The sequence below is a fragment of the Triticum aestivum genome, chromosome 3D (genome assembly GCF_018294505.1).
Source record: "Triticum aestivum cultivar Chinese Spring chromosome 3D, IWGSC CS RefSeq v2.1, whole genome shotgun sequence".
NCBI classification, from domain to species: domain Eukaryota; kingdom Viridiplantae; phylum Streptophyta; class Magnoliopsida; order Poales; family Poaceae; genus Triticum; species Triticum aestivum.
The window spans coordinates 488,130,545-488,146,048 of NC_057802.1; the positions used below are offsets into that span (position 1 = coordinate 488,130,545).

The 15,504-nt window shown below is 41.1% G+C and overlaps 2 protein-coding genes and 11 non-coding genes across 13 annotated transcripts in view; 2 read left to right on the plus strand and 11 right to left on the minus strand.

Moving 5' to 3' along the window:
• Window positions 1–13,316, plus strand: part of LOC123079898 (TLC domain-containing protein 2) — a 13,918-nt gene extending 602 nt beyond the window's left edge. The window contains exons 2-3 of the mRNA XM_044502728.1: window positions 989–1,315; window positions 12,807–13,316. Of these exons, the coding sequence (XP_044358663.1) occupies window positions 989–1,315; window positions 12,807–13,109 (630 nt within the window). The 3' untranslated portion in view covers window positions 13,110–13,316. The remainder of the gene's footprint in view (window positions 1–988; window positions 1,316–12,806) is intronic.
• On the minus strand, window positions 2,208–2,279 carry TRNAQ-UUG (transfer RNA glutamine (anticodon UUG)). Its single transcript has one exon. It is a non-coding gene; the product is annotated as a tRNA-Gln (tRNA).
• On the minus strand, window positions 3,699–3,770 carry TRNAQ-UUG (transfer RNA glutamine (anticodon UUG)). The gene has a single exon. It is a non-coding gene; the product is annotated as a tRNA-Gln (tRNA).
• TRNAQ-UUG (transfer RNA glutamine (anticodon UUG)) lies at window positions 4,724–4,795 on the minus strand. Its single transcript has one exon. It is a non-coding gene; the product is annotated as a tRNA-Gln (tRNA).
• On the minus strand, window positions 6,201–6,272 carry TRNAQ-UUG (transfer RNA glutamine (anticodon UUG)). Its single transcript has one exon. It is a non-coding gene; the product is annotated as a tRNA-Gln (tRNA).
• TRNAQ-UUG (transfer RNA glutamine (anticodon UUG)) lies at window positions 7,044–7,115 on the minus strand. Its single transcript has one exon. It is a non-coding gene; the product is annotated as a tRNA-Gln (tRNA).
• Window positions 8,025–8,096, minus strand: TRNAQ-UUG (transfer RNA glutamine (anticodon UUG)). Its single transcript has one exon. It is a non-coding gene; the product is annotated as a tRNA-Gln (tRNA).
• TRNAQ-UUG (transfer RNA glutamine (anticodon UUG)) lies at window positions 9,520–9,591 on the minus strand. Its single transcript has one exon. It is a non-coding gene; the product is annotated as a tRNA-Gln (tRNA).
• On the minus strand, window positions 10,789–10,860 carry TRNAQ-UUG (transfer RNA glutamine (anticodon UUG)). The gene has a single exon. It is a non-coding gene; the product is annotated as a tRNA-Gln (tRNA).
• On the minus strand, window positions 12,412–12,483 carry TRNAQ-UUG (transfer RNA glutamine (anticodon UUG)). Its single transcript has one exon. It is a non-coding gene; the product is annotated as a tRNA-Gln (tRNA).
• Window positions 13,317–13,703: 387 nt separating the features above from the next.
• Window positions 13,704–13,775, minus strand: TRNAQ-UUG (transfer RNA glutamine (anticodon UUG)). The gene has a single exon. It is a non-coding gene; the product is annotated as a tRNA-Gln (tRNA).
• A 68-nt stretch (window positions 13,776–13,843) lies between these two features.
• TRNAQ-UUG (transfer RNA glutamine (anticodon UUG)) lies at window positions 13,844–13,915 on the minus strand. Its single transcript has one exon. It is a non-coding gene; the product is annotated as a tRNA-Gln (tRNA).
• Window positions 13,916–14,784: 869 nt separating this feature from the next.
• Window positions 14,785–15,504, plus strand: part of LOC123079899 (photosystem II 22 kDa protein 1, chloroplastic) — a 3,310-nt gene continuing 2,590 nt past the window's right edge. Inside the window, exons 1-2 of the mRNA XM_044502729.1 lie at window positions 14,785–15,121; window positions 15,221–15,334. Coding sequence (XP_044358664.1) covers window positions 14,906–15,121; window positions 15,221–15,334 — 330 coding nt within the window. The 5' untranslated portion in view covers window positions 14,785–14,905. The remainder of the gene's footprint in view (window positions 15,122–15,220; window positions 15,335–15,504) is intronic.

The window sequence follows — 15,504 nt, forward strand, 5'->3', positions numbered from 1 at the left end:
GTACACGTGCTTTGGGTTAATCGCCTTGTAGAAGAAAGCGTGTGCCTAGTTGACTTCCAGCGTTACGCGAATTTGGTGGGGATAGAGAGGGCGCGGCAGATTAACCAGCCGGTGAACCTGTTGATGCTTGATGCAATTTGGTCAGTCCTGGACAAAAGGGCTATGAGTTATGTACTGTTAGTGTTAGTATCGTTGATCACTGTGATACTGCTTACTTGTGCTGTTGAAAACTGTCTCCATTTGAGCTTTGATTGGCTGAAATTGTGCAGGATTTCTAAAAGCCCATATTGCTTGCTACCTTGCTGTTTATAGCATGTTCAGCTTCTAGAGGTTGTGTGGTTTCAGTTTCCAAGTAAATGTGGCAACCATGCAATGGCCTTGCGTGCAAATACTTTCATGTTTTCCATGCAAAATTGACAACCCTTAAAAAGAATGGTGATGGCATAAAGTGTGTTTAGAAGAGTTCACTAGTTAGGCACCAAATATCTCCATTTTGTCTGCTAGTTGGGTGGAAAATCAGCACTTAGTGCCTAAACGCCAATTTGGTGGGCCTAGGAGGGATAAATTGGCTAGCAGGAAGGGTGTCACCTAGTGCCTGGGGGCCCTCTAGGTGAACTAGGCGGCTGATTTTTAGAACACTACCTTTCTCAAACATTACTTTTCGTGTAGCACTTCTTTGTACGTACTTATTGCCAGTAAATCCGTCTCACATAATTGACAGTGCCTAAGCAAAAAAATGATAGAAATGGAATTTTATGTCCTAGATGGTCGGATATGTGCCATTGGATTTAGTGGTGCTGTTGTTTCTCTCAAGATAGCTCGTAGGTGTGCCTAAGCATTCCTTCTGCAGTATGTAGAACTGTTGATCCTTCTTTTAAATGGATGGCTCGTAGGTGTAATGTATATTCTTCAAAGCTTACTATGTCTTTTTTTTGGTAAATATTTATCTCTTTAGTTTGTTCCATCGATGCTGCCATATGTTATTGAGTTCTTAGGCTCGTTGATCGCCTCTATCTCACTCCTATCTCGATTTGCAGTTATCTTTGTTCTATTGTGCCAATGGCGTACCAAGGGCCTTGAGAACATGTTTCAGCATGAAGAATTAGTTGGTAGCAGTTGGATTGGAGCATATTCTGCTCTGTGCTTTTCATGTGGCTACTTTGCTTATGACCAATTGGACATGCTCCGCTACCGGCTGTACAGTGGATGGATTCCTGGGATTCTGATGCATCACCTTATTCTGCTTATTTGCTTTACGCTAGCTCTGTATCGGAATGTGACAATCAACTACCTAATTCTCACTCTTCTATGCGAGGTACATACACATATCTTTTCTCATATTTTCTGGCATTTAATTTTGTTGACAAATTTGGTTTACTTGGTCACTTCAAATAGTTTTTTGTCTTATCATTTGCCATGGGGTTACTATTTACCTAGTTGTTGAGGAATAAGTGTGTACTCCTTAAGAGAATCCTTTCCTTTGCACTTATAAATTGCATTGCACCTAAATTGTGACCAACAGACCATCTTCGTGGCCTGTGATGTAAATCAGTACACTAGCATTGCCTTTCCAACTCAGGATTGCGAGCTGCTGTCACAAGCATGACCATACTCGGTAGATGACCACATTAATAAGTTGAAGCCCAAACTTTATTGCAGTAAACCTTTTGTCAATGATAATACAAAGAGAACGTAGAGAAGACCTTTCACTTTATCAGTACAATTTGGAACAAATGACATGGTAGGTCCATTCAGTATGACCTTGAAGGTTAACTGTTTTGGTTGCCCAGCTGGGATTTAAACCACTTGATAGTGGCCATTGCAGTTCCTTCTTCGTGTTCACTAACATTGCTAGAATACAATATTTTGAGTTCTTGCACGGGTCGGCGCATCACATTGCTAGAATTGAATAGGCAATCATGTCTTGTTTTAAGAACACGGTATCGAAATAATTAGTTCAGTCCAGTCTCCACCGTAATCAGTGGGTAGGTGTACATTTGGAGTTACACTTTTCTTTCACTTGTGAGTATTTGTATGGTCTGCATATATTTTACCAAGGAAATACTAATCAGCAAAAATAGGAGTAGCCCTAGAAACACTAATTTCAGCAGAAAAATCGCGAGTAGATATATTTCCTGAATACTAAAACCCGGAAAAAATGCGAGTACATTGTACCATGGGAATACTAAAATGTCAGCTAAAAAAGTAGGTCTCGCCGGAATTCGAACCCAGGTCGCCAGATTCAAAGTCTGGAGTGCTAACCACTACACTACGAAACCATTTGTTGAGTGTGGTACACTGATGGTTATATTTCTGCCATTTGGCTCACAGCCAAAATATTTTCCTTTACTTGATGGTTCCTGTGAAATTTCTTTCCCTTTTTTGGATTTACTTCCATTTGCCACTTGGCAGCTACATGTAGCAAGTAATATCCGACAAGTAACTTATGTTATTTTATTTTTTCAATTCATTTTAGCCAAAGGCTCAATTGCATGGGTATGATAATTTTGTCTCATTGAGCTGCTATTAGGATTTACTAGGTGTTTAGTGTTTGTTTGGTGTTCTTTCTCTTGTTCTTCGTTACGCTTCAAGGATATATTATGCACTTAAGAACACACAACATATGAGAGGAGATGCATTGGGACAAAAATTGGATAACAAAATGTATAAAGCTTCAACATGATTAGCCAGTGGTGGATTTTCCACAACTTGTTCTATAGCACCTTAAAAAAAAGCACATTGCAAAAGCATTGTTACTATTAGCATCATCCTTGTCGTGGTCAGGTCTCCCTTCTTACATGTCTCCGATATGGCGATATCTCACTTCTATGGTCTGTAGTTGTACCCCACCTCTTCCTTCGAGCTCATCACCTAATCCCCATCGTCTCATCTTACCACTCTCTGACTATCCTAGGATTAAATCTGCATTCAACTTGTTCGCCCCTTTCGACAATTTCGCAACAGAGTTGTAGCCCAAACTTTGTTGCAGTAAACCTGTTTGCGGAACGATGATGCATAGAGAACATAGAGAAGGCATTCCCCTTTATCCTTACATTACAAGTAATGTGGTCAGTATTCAATATGACCTTGAGTCCTTGAAGGCTAATTGTTTTGATTGTCCATCTTGGCTTTCGACCACTCGTTATTGGCCATTGCAGTTTCTTCGTCATCTCCACGCACATTGCTAGAATACAAGATTTTGAGTTTTTGTACGTTTCTGCATCACATTGCTAGAACAGAATATTAATGAGTCATTGATGTCCCATTTTAAGAACAAGGGTATAAGCATCTATTGAAACAAGTAGTTCAGTTCAGTCTCGACCGTAAGCAGTCTGGAAGTGGTACATTTGGTTGCAGCGTCTAATCTGAAGACTGAAGTTAACAAGTATAGGTAATGCCCCTTTCTTGATAGTGTACTGTAAATTTTGGCGAGGTTATAGTCACACCAATGTAAATCAGAAGGCAGATATATGTTTCAAGTGTTATTAGCCTCTAGTCTGAGTATCTGTACCATGGATGGTCTGGGTACATTGTACCAGGGAAATATTAAATATCAGCAAAAATATGAGTACATTCTACCCTGGAAACACTAAATGTCAGCTAAAAAATTGCGAGTCAATATTTTTCTCAAATACTAAATGCCACAAAAAATGTGAGTATATTGTACCATGGAAAACTAAATTGCCAGCTAAAAAAGTAGGTCTCGCCGGGATTTGAACCCAGGTCGCCAGATTCAAAGTCTGGAGTGCTAACCACTACACTACGAAACCATTTGTTGAGTGTGATCCACCAATTTTTATATTTGTGTCATTTGGCTTACAGACAAAATATTGTCTCTTTAGGCGATGCTTCATGTTAAATTACCTCTGTCTTTTTGGACTTGCTTCCGGTTGCCACTTGGCAGCAAAATGGAGCAACGCATATCTGATGAATGCCTTATTTTATTTTATTTTTCAATTCATTTTAGCCAAGGGCTGCATTGTGTGAGTACGATCTTTTGTCTCTTTGGGTTGCTATAAGGGTTTTGTAGGTGTTTGATGTACGATAATTTGGAAAAAGTAATGTGGTCGGTCCATTCATTATGACCTTGAAGGATAATTGTTTTGATGGGCCAGCTGTGCTGTCAACCACTCGGTAGCGGCCATTGCAGTTGCATCTTCATTTTCACTCACATTGCTAGAATACAAGATTTTTAGTTATTGTACGGGTCTGCATCACATTGCTAGAATAGAATATTAATGAGTTTCTTTTGCGGGTAAATGAGGCGTTGATGTCCCTTTTTAAGAACAAGGGTATACACATCTATGGAAATAGGTAGTTCATACATTTGTTGCAGCTACTAATCTAAAGTTAGTAACTATAGGTACTAAATGTGCCTTTTTTGATGATGTACTGTAATTTTTTGGCGAGGTTACAGTCACACGAATGTAAATCAGAAAAACGAGGTATGTTTCAAGTACATATAGTTACTAACTTTTTGATGATGTACTTTAAGAACTGTAATTTCTTAGCCTCTAGACTATGAGTATCTGTACCATGGAAGGTCTGGGTACATTGTACTAGGGAAATACTAAATGTTAGCGAAAATAGGAGGCACATTCTACCCCGGAAACACTAAATGTCAGCTAAAAGATTGGGAGTCTATATTTTTCCTGAACACTAATATGTCATAAAAAATTGTGAGCACATTCTATGCAAATACTATATTGCAAGCTAAAAAAGTAGGTCTCGCCGGGATTCGAACCCAGGTCGCCAGATTCAAAGTCTGGAGTGCTAACCACTACACTACGAAACCATTTGTTGAGTGTGACCCACTAATGGTTATATTTCTGTCATTTGGCTTACAGACAAAATATGTTCCTTTACTCGATGGTTCCTGTTAAATTTCCTTCTGTTCTTTTGGACTTGCTTGCGGTTGCCACCTTGCAGCTGAATGGAGCAAGGAATATCCAATGGTACCTTATTTTATTTTATTTTATTTTGGTAAGGTTATAGTCACACCAATGTAAATCAGAAGACAGAGGTATGTTTCTAGTGTTATTAGCCTCTAGATTGTGAGTATTAGTATACCATGGTAGGTCTCTATACATTGTACCAGGCAAATACTGAATGTCGACAAAAATAGGAGTACATTCTACCCTGGAAACACTGAATGTCAGCTAAAAGATTGTGAGTCGATATTTTCCCCGAATAGTAAAATGTCATAAAAAATGTGAGTTTATTGTAGCATGGAAATCCTAAAATGCCAGCCAAAAAATTAGGACCTAGGTCGTCAGATTCAAAGTCTGGAGTGCTTAGCACTACACTATGAAACCATTTATTGGGTGTGACTCACTGATGGTTATATTTCTGCCATTTGCCTTACAGACAATATTTTCCTTTACTCCTTGTGTTAAATTTCCTTCCTATTTTCCATACTTGCTTCCATTTGCAACTTTGGAGCTTAATGGAGCTAGGAATATGAATATCCGACAAATAACTTCTTTTTAAAATTCATTTTAGCCAAGGGCTTCATTCCGTGGGTACCATAATTTTGTCTCATTGAGCTGCCATTAGGATTTACTAGGTGTTTGAGGTACGGTAACTTGGAACAAGTAATATAGTCGCTCTATTCAGTATGACCTTGAAGGATAATTGTTTTGATTGCCAGTTGTGCTTCCAACCACTCGCTAGTGGCCATTGCAGTTCCTTCATGTTCACTCACATTACTAGAATATAATATATTGAGTTCTTGTATGGGTCTGCATCACATTGCTAGAATAGAATATCAATGAGGCATTGATGTCCCCTTCTAAGACTAAGGTAGACGCATCTATGGAAATGGGTAGTTCAGTTCAGTCTCCACCGTAAGCACTGGGGAGGGGGTAAGTTTGGTTGCAGATACTAAGCTGAAGTTAGTAACTATAGGTACTGAATGTGCCTTTTTTGATGGTGTACTGTAAATTTTTGTGAGGTTATAGTCACACCAATCTAAATCACAAGACCGAGGTATATTCCAAGTGTTCTTAGCCCCTAGACTGTAAGTATCTGTACCATGGAAGGTCTTGGTACATTGTACTAGGGAAATACTCAATGTCAGCAAAAATAGGAGTGCATTCTAACCTGGAAATGCTAAATGTCAGCTAAACGATTGCGAGTTGATATTTTTCCCGGATACTAAAATGTCATTAAAAAAGTTGAGAAATGCCATCCAAAAAAGTAGGTCTCGCCGGGATTCGAACCCAGGTCGCCAGATTCAAAGTCTGGAGTGCTAACCACTACACTACGAAACCATTTGCTGAGTGTGACCCAGTGATGCTTATAGTTCCTGTTAAACTTTCTTCTGTTCTTTCGGACTTGCTTGCTTTTGCCACCTTGCAGCTAAATGGAGCAAAGAATATCCAATGATTATGTTGTTTTATTTTATTTTTCGAAATCATTTTAGCCATGTGCTCCATTGCGTGGGTAGAATATTTTTTTCCCATTGACCTGTATTAGGATTTAATAGGTGTATTAGGTACGATAATTTGGAACAGGTAATTTGGTCGCTCCATTCAGTATGATCTTGAAGGATAATTGTTTTGATTGGCCAGCTTGCTTTCTACCACTAGCCAGTGGCCGTTGCAGTACCTTTTCAAGTTCACTCACATTGCTAGAATACAATATTTTGAGTTCTTGTTCAGTCTCTACCGTAAGCAGCGGGGAAGGGGTGCCTTTGGTTGCAGTGACTAATCTGAAGTCAGTAACTATAGGTACTGAATGTGCCTTTCTTGATTCTGGCCGTAAATTTTGGTAAGGTTATAGTCACACCAGTGTTAATCAGAAGACAGAGGTATGTTTCAAGTGTTTAGCCTCTAGACTGTGAGTATTAGTACCATGGTAGGTCTGGGTACATTGTACCAGGGAAATACTGAATGTCAGCAGAAATTGGAGTACATTCTACCCTGGAAACACTAAATGTCAGCTAAAAGATTGTGAGTCAATATTTTTCCCGAATACTAAAATGTCATAAAAAAGGTGAGTTCATTGTAGCATGGAAATACTAAAATGCCAGCCAAAAAATTAGGTCTCGCCGGGATTTGAACCCAGGTCGCCAGATTCAAAGTCTGGAGTGCTAACCACTACACTACGAAACCATTTGTTGGGTGTGATCCACTGATGGTTATATTTCTGTCATTTGCCTTACAGACAATATTTTTCTTTACTCGATGGTTTGTGTTAAATTTCCTTCCCTTTTTTCGGACTTGCTTCCATTTGCAACTTTGGAGCCTAATAGAGCTAGGAATATCCGACAAATACCCTTTTTCTTAATTCATCTGAGCCAAAGGCTTCACTGTGTGGTTACCATAATTTTGTCTCAGTGAGCTGCTATTAGGATTTACTAGGTGTTTGAGGTGCGTTAATTTGGAACAAGTAATATGGTCGCTCCATTCTGTATGACCTTGAAGGATAATTGTTTTGATTGGCCAGCTGCGCTTTCAACCACTTGCTAGTGGCTATTGCAGTTTCTTCTTCATGTTCACTCCCATTGCTAGAATACGATATTTTGAGTTCTTGTACTGCATCACATTGCAAGAATAGATTATTGGTGAGACATTGATGTCCCATTTTGAAAACAAGGCACATCTATGGAAATAAGTCAGTTCAGTCTCCGCAGCCGTAAGCAGTGGGTAATGGGCATCTTTGGGCTTTGGTTGCAGCGACTAATCTCAAGTTAGTAACTATAGGTACTGAATGTCCCTTTCTTGATAGTGTACTGTAAATCTTGGCAAGGTTTTAGTCACACTAATGTAAATCAGAAGACAGAGGTATGCTCAAGTGTTATTAGCTTCTACACAGAGTATTTGTATCGTGGAAGGTCTGGGTACAATGTACTAGGAAATACTAAATATCAGCAAAAAGGGGTACATTCTACCCTGGAAGCACTAAATGTCATCTAAAAAATTGTGATTCGATATTTTTCAGGACTACTATATGTCATCAAAATAAAATAAAATTGTGAGCTCATTGTACTATAGAATTACTATAATGTCAAATAAAAAAGTAGGTCTCGCCGGGATTCGAACCCAGGTCGCCAGATTCAAAGTCTGGAGTGCTAACCACTACACTACGAAACCATTTGTTGAGTGACATCCTCTGCTGGTTATATTTCTATCATTTGGCGACAAACTACTTTCCTTACTTGATTGTCCCTGTTAAATTGCCTTTCATTTTTGTGGACTTGCTTCCGTTTGCCACTTGGCAGCTAAATGGAGTGATGAATGTCCAAAGAATACTTCTTCTCCATTCATTTTACCCAAAGGCTCCATTGCGTGGGTATGATAATTTTGTCTTGTTGAGCCGCTATCAAGAATTACTAGGTGTTTGAGTGTTTGTTTGGTGTTTTTTCTCTTCTTCATTAAGCTTCAAAAGTATATATTATGCACTTCCAGCATACATCATATGAGAGGAAATGCATTGCGACAACCATTGGATAACAAAATTTATCTAGCTTCAACATGATTAGCCAGTAGTGGATTTCCCACAACTTGTTTATGTACCTTAAAAATAAACACATGGCAAAAACATTGTTATTATTAACGCCAACCTCCTGGTGGTCGAGTCGCCCTTCTTGCAGGTCTCTGATATCTCAGTTCTGTGGATCAGTAGTTGTAACCATACCCCCCACACCCACCCCACCCCACGCGCATCTCTTCTCTTCCGTCGAGGTATCGCGGGCCGCTATCATACCATCTTACCGCTCTCTAATAATCCTAGGACCGAATCTGCGCTCAACTTGTCCACCCCTTTGACAATCTCCCGAAGGAGTTAATGCGTCTTAGCAACTAAGCTGTAGCCCAAACTTTATTACAGTAAACCTGTTGCCAGAATGATGATATGAATAGAACGTAGAGAGAACATTTAACTTTATCCTTACAGTTTGGAACAAGTAATGTGATTGGTCCATTCAGTATGACCTCGAAGGTTAATTGGTTTGATTGCCCAGCTGGGCTTTCAACCGCTCGCTAGTGGTCATTGCAGTTCCTTCTTCATGTTCACGCACATTGCTCGGTTACAAGGTTTTGAGTTCTTTAATGTGTCTGCATCACTTTGCTAGAATAGAATATTAACGAGACGTTGATGTCACATTTTAAGAACAAGGGTATAAGCATCTATTGAAATAAGTAGTTTTGTTCAGTCTCCACCTTAAGTGGTGGGGAATGGGTACATTTGGCTAAGTTAGTAACTATATGTACTAAATGTGCCTTTCTAGATAGTATACTGTAAATTTTGGGGTTATAGGCACAGCAATGTACTGTGAAGCAGAAGACAGTGGTAATAAGTTTCAAGTCTTATTAGCCTCTAGACTGTGATGGAAGGTCTGGGTACATTGTACCAGGGAAATACTAAATGTCAGCAAAAATAGGAGTACATTTTACCCTGGAAACACTAAATGTCATCTACAAAATTGGGAGTCGATATTTTTCCTGACTAAATGTCATCTTAAAAAAAAGTGAGCACATTGCACCATGGAAATACTAAAATATCAGCTAAAAAAGTAGGTCTCGCCGGGATTTGAACCCAGGTCGCCAGATTCAAAGTCTGGAGTGCTAACCACTACACTACGAAACCATTTGTTGAGTGTGATCCACTAATGGTTATATTTCTGTCATTTGGCTAACAGACAAAATATTTCCCTTTATTCCATTGTTCCTTCTAAATTTCCTTACATTTGTTTTGGACTTGCTTCCGTTTGCCACTTGGCAGCTAAATGGAGCAAGGAATATCTGACGAATACCTTTTCTTTTGAGTTGAGTGGGTACGATCATTTTGTCTCATTGGGCTGCTATTACGATTTACTACGTGTTTTGAGTGTTTGTTTTGTGGTTTTCTCTTCTTCATTAAGCTTCAAGTATATTTATGCACTTAACAACACACATCATATGAGAGGAGATGCATTGGGACAACCATTGGATAATTTTTTGTATCTACCTTCAACATGCTTAGCTAGTAGTTGATTTCAACCACTTGTTCTATGGCATCTTAAAAAATGAGCACATGACCAAGACATTCTTACTTATTAGCACCACCCTCGTTGTGGGCTTGTGGCAGGCTTGCCCTTCTTACACGTCTATATTGTCTCACTTCTTTTGATCAGTAGTTGTAACCGTGCCTCCATAGGAAGAGAACGTAGATAAGACAATTCTCTTTATCCCTACAATTTTGGAACAAGTATTACAGTCGGTCCATTCAGTATGAACTTCAAGGTTAATTGTTTTGATTACCCAGCTGGGCTTTCAACCGCTCGCTAGTGGCCATTGCGTTCGTTCTTCATGTTGACTCACATTGCTAGAACACAATTTTTTTTTCTGGTATGGGTCTGCATCACATTGCTAGAATAAAATATTAATGAGACAATGTCCAATTCTAAGAACAAGGGTATAACCATCTATCGAAATATGTAGTTCAGTCTTCAACGTAAGCAGTGGGGAAGGGATACATTTGGTTGCAGCGACTAATTTGAAGCTGGTATGTATAGGTACTGAATGTGCCTTTTTTGATAGTGTACTGTAAATTTTGGTAAGGTTATAGTGACACCAATGTAAATTACTAGAGTTATGTTCAAGTGGTATTAGCCTCTAGACTTAGTATTTGTACCATGGAAGGTCTGGGTACACTGGGAAACACTGAATGTCAGCAGAAATAGGAGTACATTGTACCCTGGAAACACTAGATGTCAACTAAAAATTTGTGAGTCGATATTTCATCCAGCTAAAAATATGTGAGTACACTGTACCATGGAAATACTATATTGTTAGCTAAAAAAGTAGGTCTCGCCCGGATTTGAACCCAGGTCGCCAGATTCAAAGTCTGGAGTGCTAACCACTACACTACGAAACCATTTGTTGAGTTGATCCACTGATGATTATTATATTTCTGTCATCTGGCTTACAGACAAAAAATATTATCCTTTACTCGATTGTTCCTGTTAAATTTCCATCTGTTTTCTTGGACTTGTTTTCGTTTGCCACTTGGCAGCTAAAGTGAGCAAGGAATATCCAATGGATGTCTTATTTTATTTTAGTTTTTCAATTCATTTAGCCAAAGGCTCTATCGCGTGGTACAATAATTGTCTCATTGAGCTGCTATTCGGGTTTACCAAGTGTTTTGAGTGTTTTTTTGGTGTTTTCCCTCTCTTTATTAAGCTTCAAGAATATACATTGTGCACTTAACAACACACAATATTTGAGAGCAGATGCATTGGGTCAACCATTGGATAACAAAATGTATCTAATTTCAACATGGTTAGCCAGTAGTGGATTTTCCAGCACTTGTTCTATTTCACCTTAAAAAATAAGCACATGACCAAAACATTGTAACTTATCAGGTCCACCCTCGCCGTGGCCGGTCTCTGATATCTCACTTCTGTGGGTCAGTTGTAACCATCCCCCCCCTCCTCCCTGCACGTCTTCGTTCGCGTCCATCGCCTGCCGCAGGTATATCATCTTACCGCTCACAGTCTAGGACCGAAACTGCGCTCAACTTGTCTGCCCCCTTTGACAATGTCACGACAGAGGTAATACCGTCTTAGCGACTAAGTTGTAGCCAAACTTTACTGCAGTAAACCTGTTGCTGGAATGATGATACAAAGAGAACGTAGATAAAACAATTCACTTTATCCTTACAATTTGGAACAAGTAATATGGTCGGTCCATTCAGTATGACCTTGAAGGTTAATTGTTTTGATTGCCCAGCTGGGCTTCCAACCACTCGCTAGTGGCTATTGCAGTTCCTTCTTCATGTTCACGCACATTGCTAGAATAAAAGATTTTGAGTTCTTTAACATGTCTGCATCACATTGCCAGAATGGAATATTAATGAGACATTGATATCCCATTTTAGAAACAAGGGTACATTCTATCGAATTAACTAGTTCAGTTGAGTCTCCACTGTAAGCAGTGTGGAAGGGGCATATTTGGTTGCAGCAACTAATCTGAAGTTAGTATCTCTAGGTACTGAATGTGCCTTTCTTGATAGTGTACTGTAAATTTTGTTATAGTCAGACCAAGGTAAACCAGAGGACAGCGGTAGTATGTTCAAGTTTACCATGGAAGGTTATTAGCCTCTAGACTGAGAGTAGTTGTAGCATGGAGGGTTATTAGCCTCTAGACTGTGAGTTGTTGTACCATGGAAGATTATTAGCCTCTAGACTGTGAGTTGTGTACCATGGAAGGTTATTAGCCTCTAGACTGTAAGTAGTTGTACCATGGAAGGTTTGGGTACCAGGGAAACACTAAATCTCAGCAAAAATAAGAGTACATTGTACCCTGGAAACACTAAATGCCAGTTAAAAATTTGTGAGTCGATATTTTATCCAATACTAAATGGTCAGCCCAAAAAAGAAGTGAGTAGATTGTACCATGGAAATACAAATATGTCAAATAAAAAACTAGGTCTCGCCGGGATTCGAACCCAGGTCGCCAGATTCAAAGTCTGGAGTGCTAACCACTACACTACGAAACCATTGCTGAGTGTGATCCACTGATGGTTATATTTATGTCATTTGTCTATTTTCCTTCCTTGATGGTTCCTGTTAAATTTCCTTCCGATTGCCAATTGTACAGGTCTGCATCACGTTGCTTGAATATGAGTACAATATTAATGAGGAATTAATGTCCCTATTTAAGAACAAGGGCATAACCATCTATCGTAATAACTAGTTCAGTTCAGGCTCCACCGTAAGCAGGCAGTGGGGAAGGGGTACATTTGGTTGCAGCGATTAATCTTAAGTTAGAATATTGGTACGACAGCAATGGCAGACAGTTTGACGAACTTTATGACTGCAGATGCACTCCATATTCTTGCACGTACGGAAATTGAGGAGGATGGCTGGATTCCGGGATTTCAACAGAAAACTTGTGAAACTGGAATGGGTACTCAACTGGACTACCTTTGTGACAGCAAGGGTGATCTGCCACATATTGATCACATACAAACTGATCACCGACGCACACAAGTTTGATAAAGGCATTGAGCTGCCACTAGCTCTTTCTGGTATGGCAGGAATGAATGTGCTCAATGTATCTTTAGGGCTTGATCTATTTAAAGCGTTCGCGCGAGAGAGAAATCAGCAGACGCATCAGGACTGAATGTTCTTGACAGTGTAGTGTAAATTTTGGTAAGGTTATAGTCACACCAATGTAAATCAGAAGACAGAGGTATGTTCTAAGTGTTGTTAGCCTCTAGACTGTAGTGACAACCTATATATGTAATCTTATGTATGATGAATTTGTATTAAGATGCCTCGCGGAAAGATTCTCTGGCTTTTGCCAGCATTAGTGGAATTACATAGACAACCCAACCTGGATCCAGCATTTGTGCAGATTTTTTAAAGCATTACCTCTGTCCGAAAAAGCTTGTGTTAGATTTACTGTACCTTTGTCTAGATAGACAAATCTAAGACAAGCCTTCATTGTGAATGTTATTTGTCTATGGTTTTCGATACGTGTTCTTCAACACCTCTCTTTCACTTGTGAGTATTTATAGCATGGAAGGTATGTGCATTGTACCATGGAAATACTAAATGTCAGGGAAAAAGCGTGATTACACTGTACCATGTAGATACCAAATGTCTGAAAAAGAAAATTAATCTGAGTACATTGCAAACTGAAAATACTAATCTAAGCTAAAAAAATATTGAGTACACTACGATTTAAATGGCTGATGTTAGATTAAAAAAAAGTAGGTCTCGCCGGGATTCGAACCCAGGTCGCCAGATTCAAAGTCTGGAGTGCTAACCACTACACTACGAAACCATTTGTTGAGTGTGATGACACTGGTAATTATATTTGATTACAGATGTTATTAGACAAAAAAAACGAACAGGTCTCGCCGGGATTCGAACCCAGGTCGCCAGATTCAAAGTCTGGAGTGCTAACCACTACACTACGAAACCATTTGTTGAGTTTTTTCCAGTGGTAACTATATTATATTCTAATAATAACATTTTCATTTACATTCCGGTTAAATTTCTTTTCTATTTTTTTTCACTTGCTTTCGTTTGCCACTTGGCAGCGAAATGGATTTTCATTTCATTTTAGCAAAAGACCCCATTGCCATAATCTACCACTCTCCGGCTATCCTCCTAGGACCGAAGCGGCCCCCAATTTGTCCGCCCCCTTCGATGTTGCCACGACGGAGGTGAAATGCCAGCATCGTCTTTGTCACTAATCTGTGGCTGAGGTTATGCCACAATGGGAGAATGTCACCGCTGTGGCGAAGAGGTGGAGTAGATGAGTTCGTCGGACCTCACCCGAAGATCCGGAGGCTGGAAATTCATTTCGCTAATTTCCACAAAAAGAGTTCACTAGCCGAGCGACGGATGGCACTGCCGATACCAGAAACGCCAGCCATGCCACTCACAGTCCACTTCGCTAGGCTCCAACGCGGTACGCTACAAATTACAATGTACCAGTGTCCTCAGTCCTCACACACGCGTGGCACCGCTGCAGCCTGGCCCTGGAGCACTTTCCGGTGGGACAGTGAGGCGAGTGCAGCAGCGTACCGACCACCTACTGCCTCTGCCCCGTCAGCCCGTGGCCTCGTGCCGTACGCACGACGTGCGGCCGTGGTTCGATCGCACGAACCGTATCAGCTGCGAGCCCTGCGCAAGTGTGCATCGCCTCGGCCATTGGCGGGATTCGGGGAAACGTGGTCTCTCCGCTGCCCTTCGCGCACCCTATCCTCGCCCCGCCCGCTCGCCAATCGCGCGCCCCCGCAGCGCCACACGTACGCCCGGGAACACCCCCACCCCCGTGCCGTGCGATCTCATAAAATGTGGCCGCGCGGCCGCAGAGCAAAGTCCCCCAAGCTGTAGCACCCCCACAGCCACAGCCACAGACGCGCGAAGCGATATCATCACGAGTGAGCGTCTAGGCGGGCATCCATGGCACAGTCGATGCTCATGTCCGGCGTCAACGGCGTGGCCTCCGGCAGGAGCCTGCTGCAGGCGGCCCGGCCGTCGTCAGCGTCCACGCCCTTCTCGCGGCTCGCGCTCTCCTCCTCCTCGTCGGCGGCAGCGTACTACAAGCACATGCCGTCCCTCTCCGTCCGGACCATGGCCCTGTTCGGCAAGAAGACCAAGGCCGCGCCGGCCAAGAAGGTTCGAGCCTAGCTACCTGATATATTGTTCACCAATGCAGGTCTAGCCTCTGCTTGTTTATCTGACGCTGAATGGCCTTGATTATGATTATATGTGTAGGTCGTTGCCCCCAAGCCCAAGACCGAGGACGGTATCTTCGGCACGTCCGGCGGGATCGGTTTCACCAAGGAGAACGAGCTCTTCGTCGGCCGTGTTGCCATGATTGGCTTCGCCGTGAGTACTCCTGCAGTGTAACTTAACCATGCATGGACGTCTTTTATGTGCGGACCATTCCAAGCGTAGACACACAAACAGACACTAGGCCGTTCCAAGGGTACGTAGAGTAGCTGCTGAACAAATTAAGTCACTAGCAATCGGGTTTGCCACAGGATGCAAGGCATCTA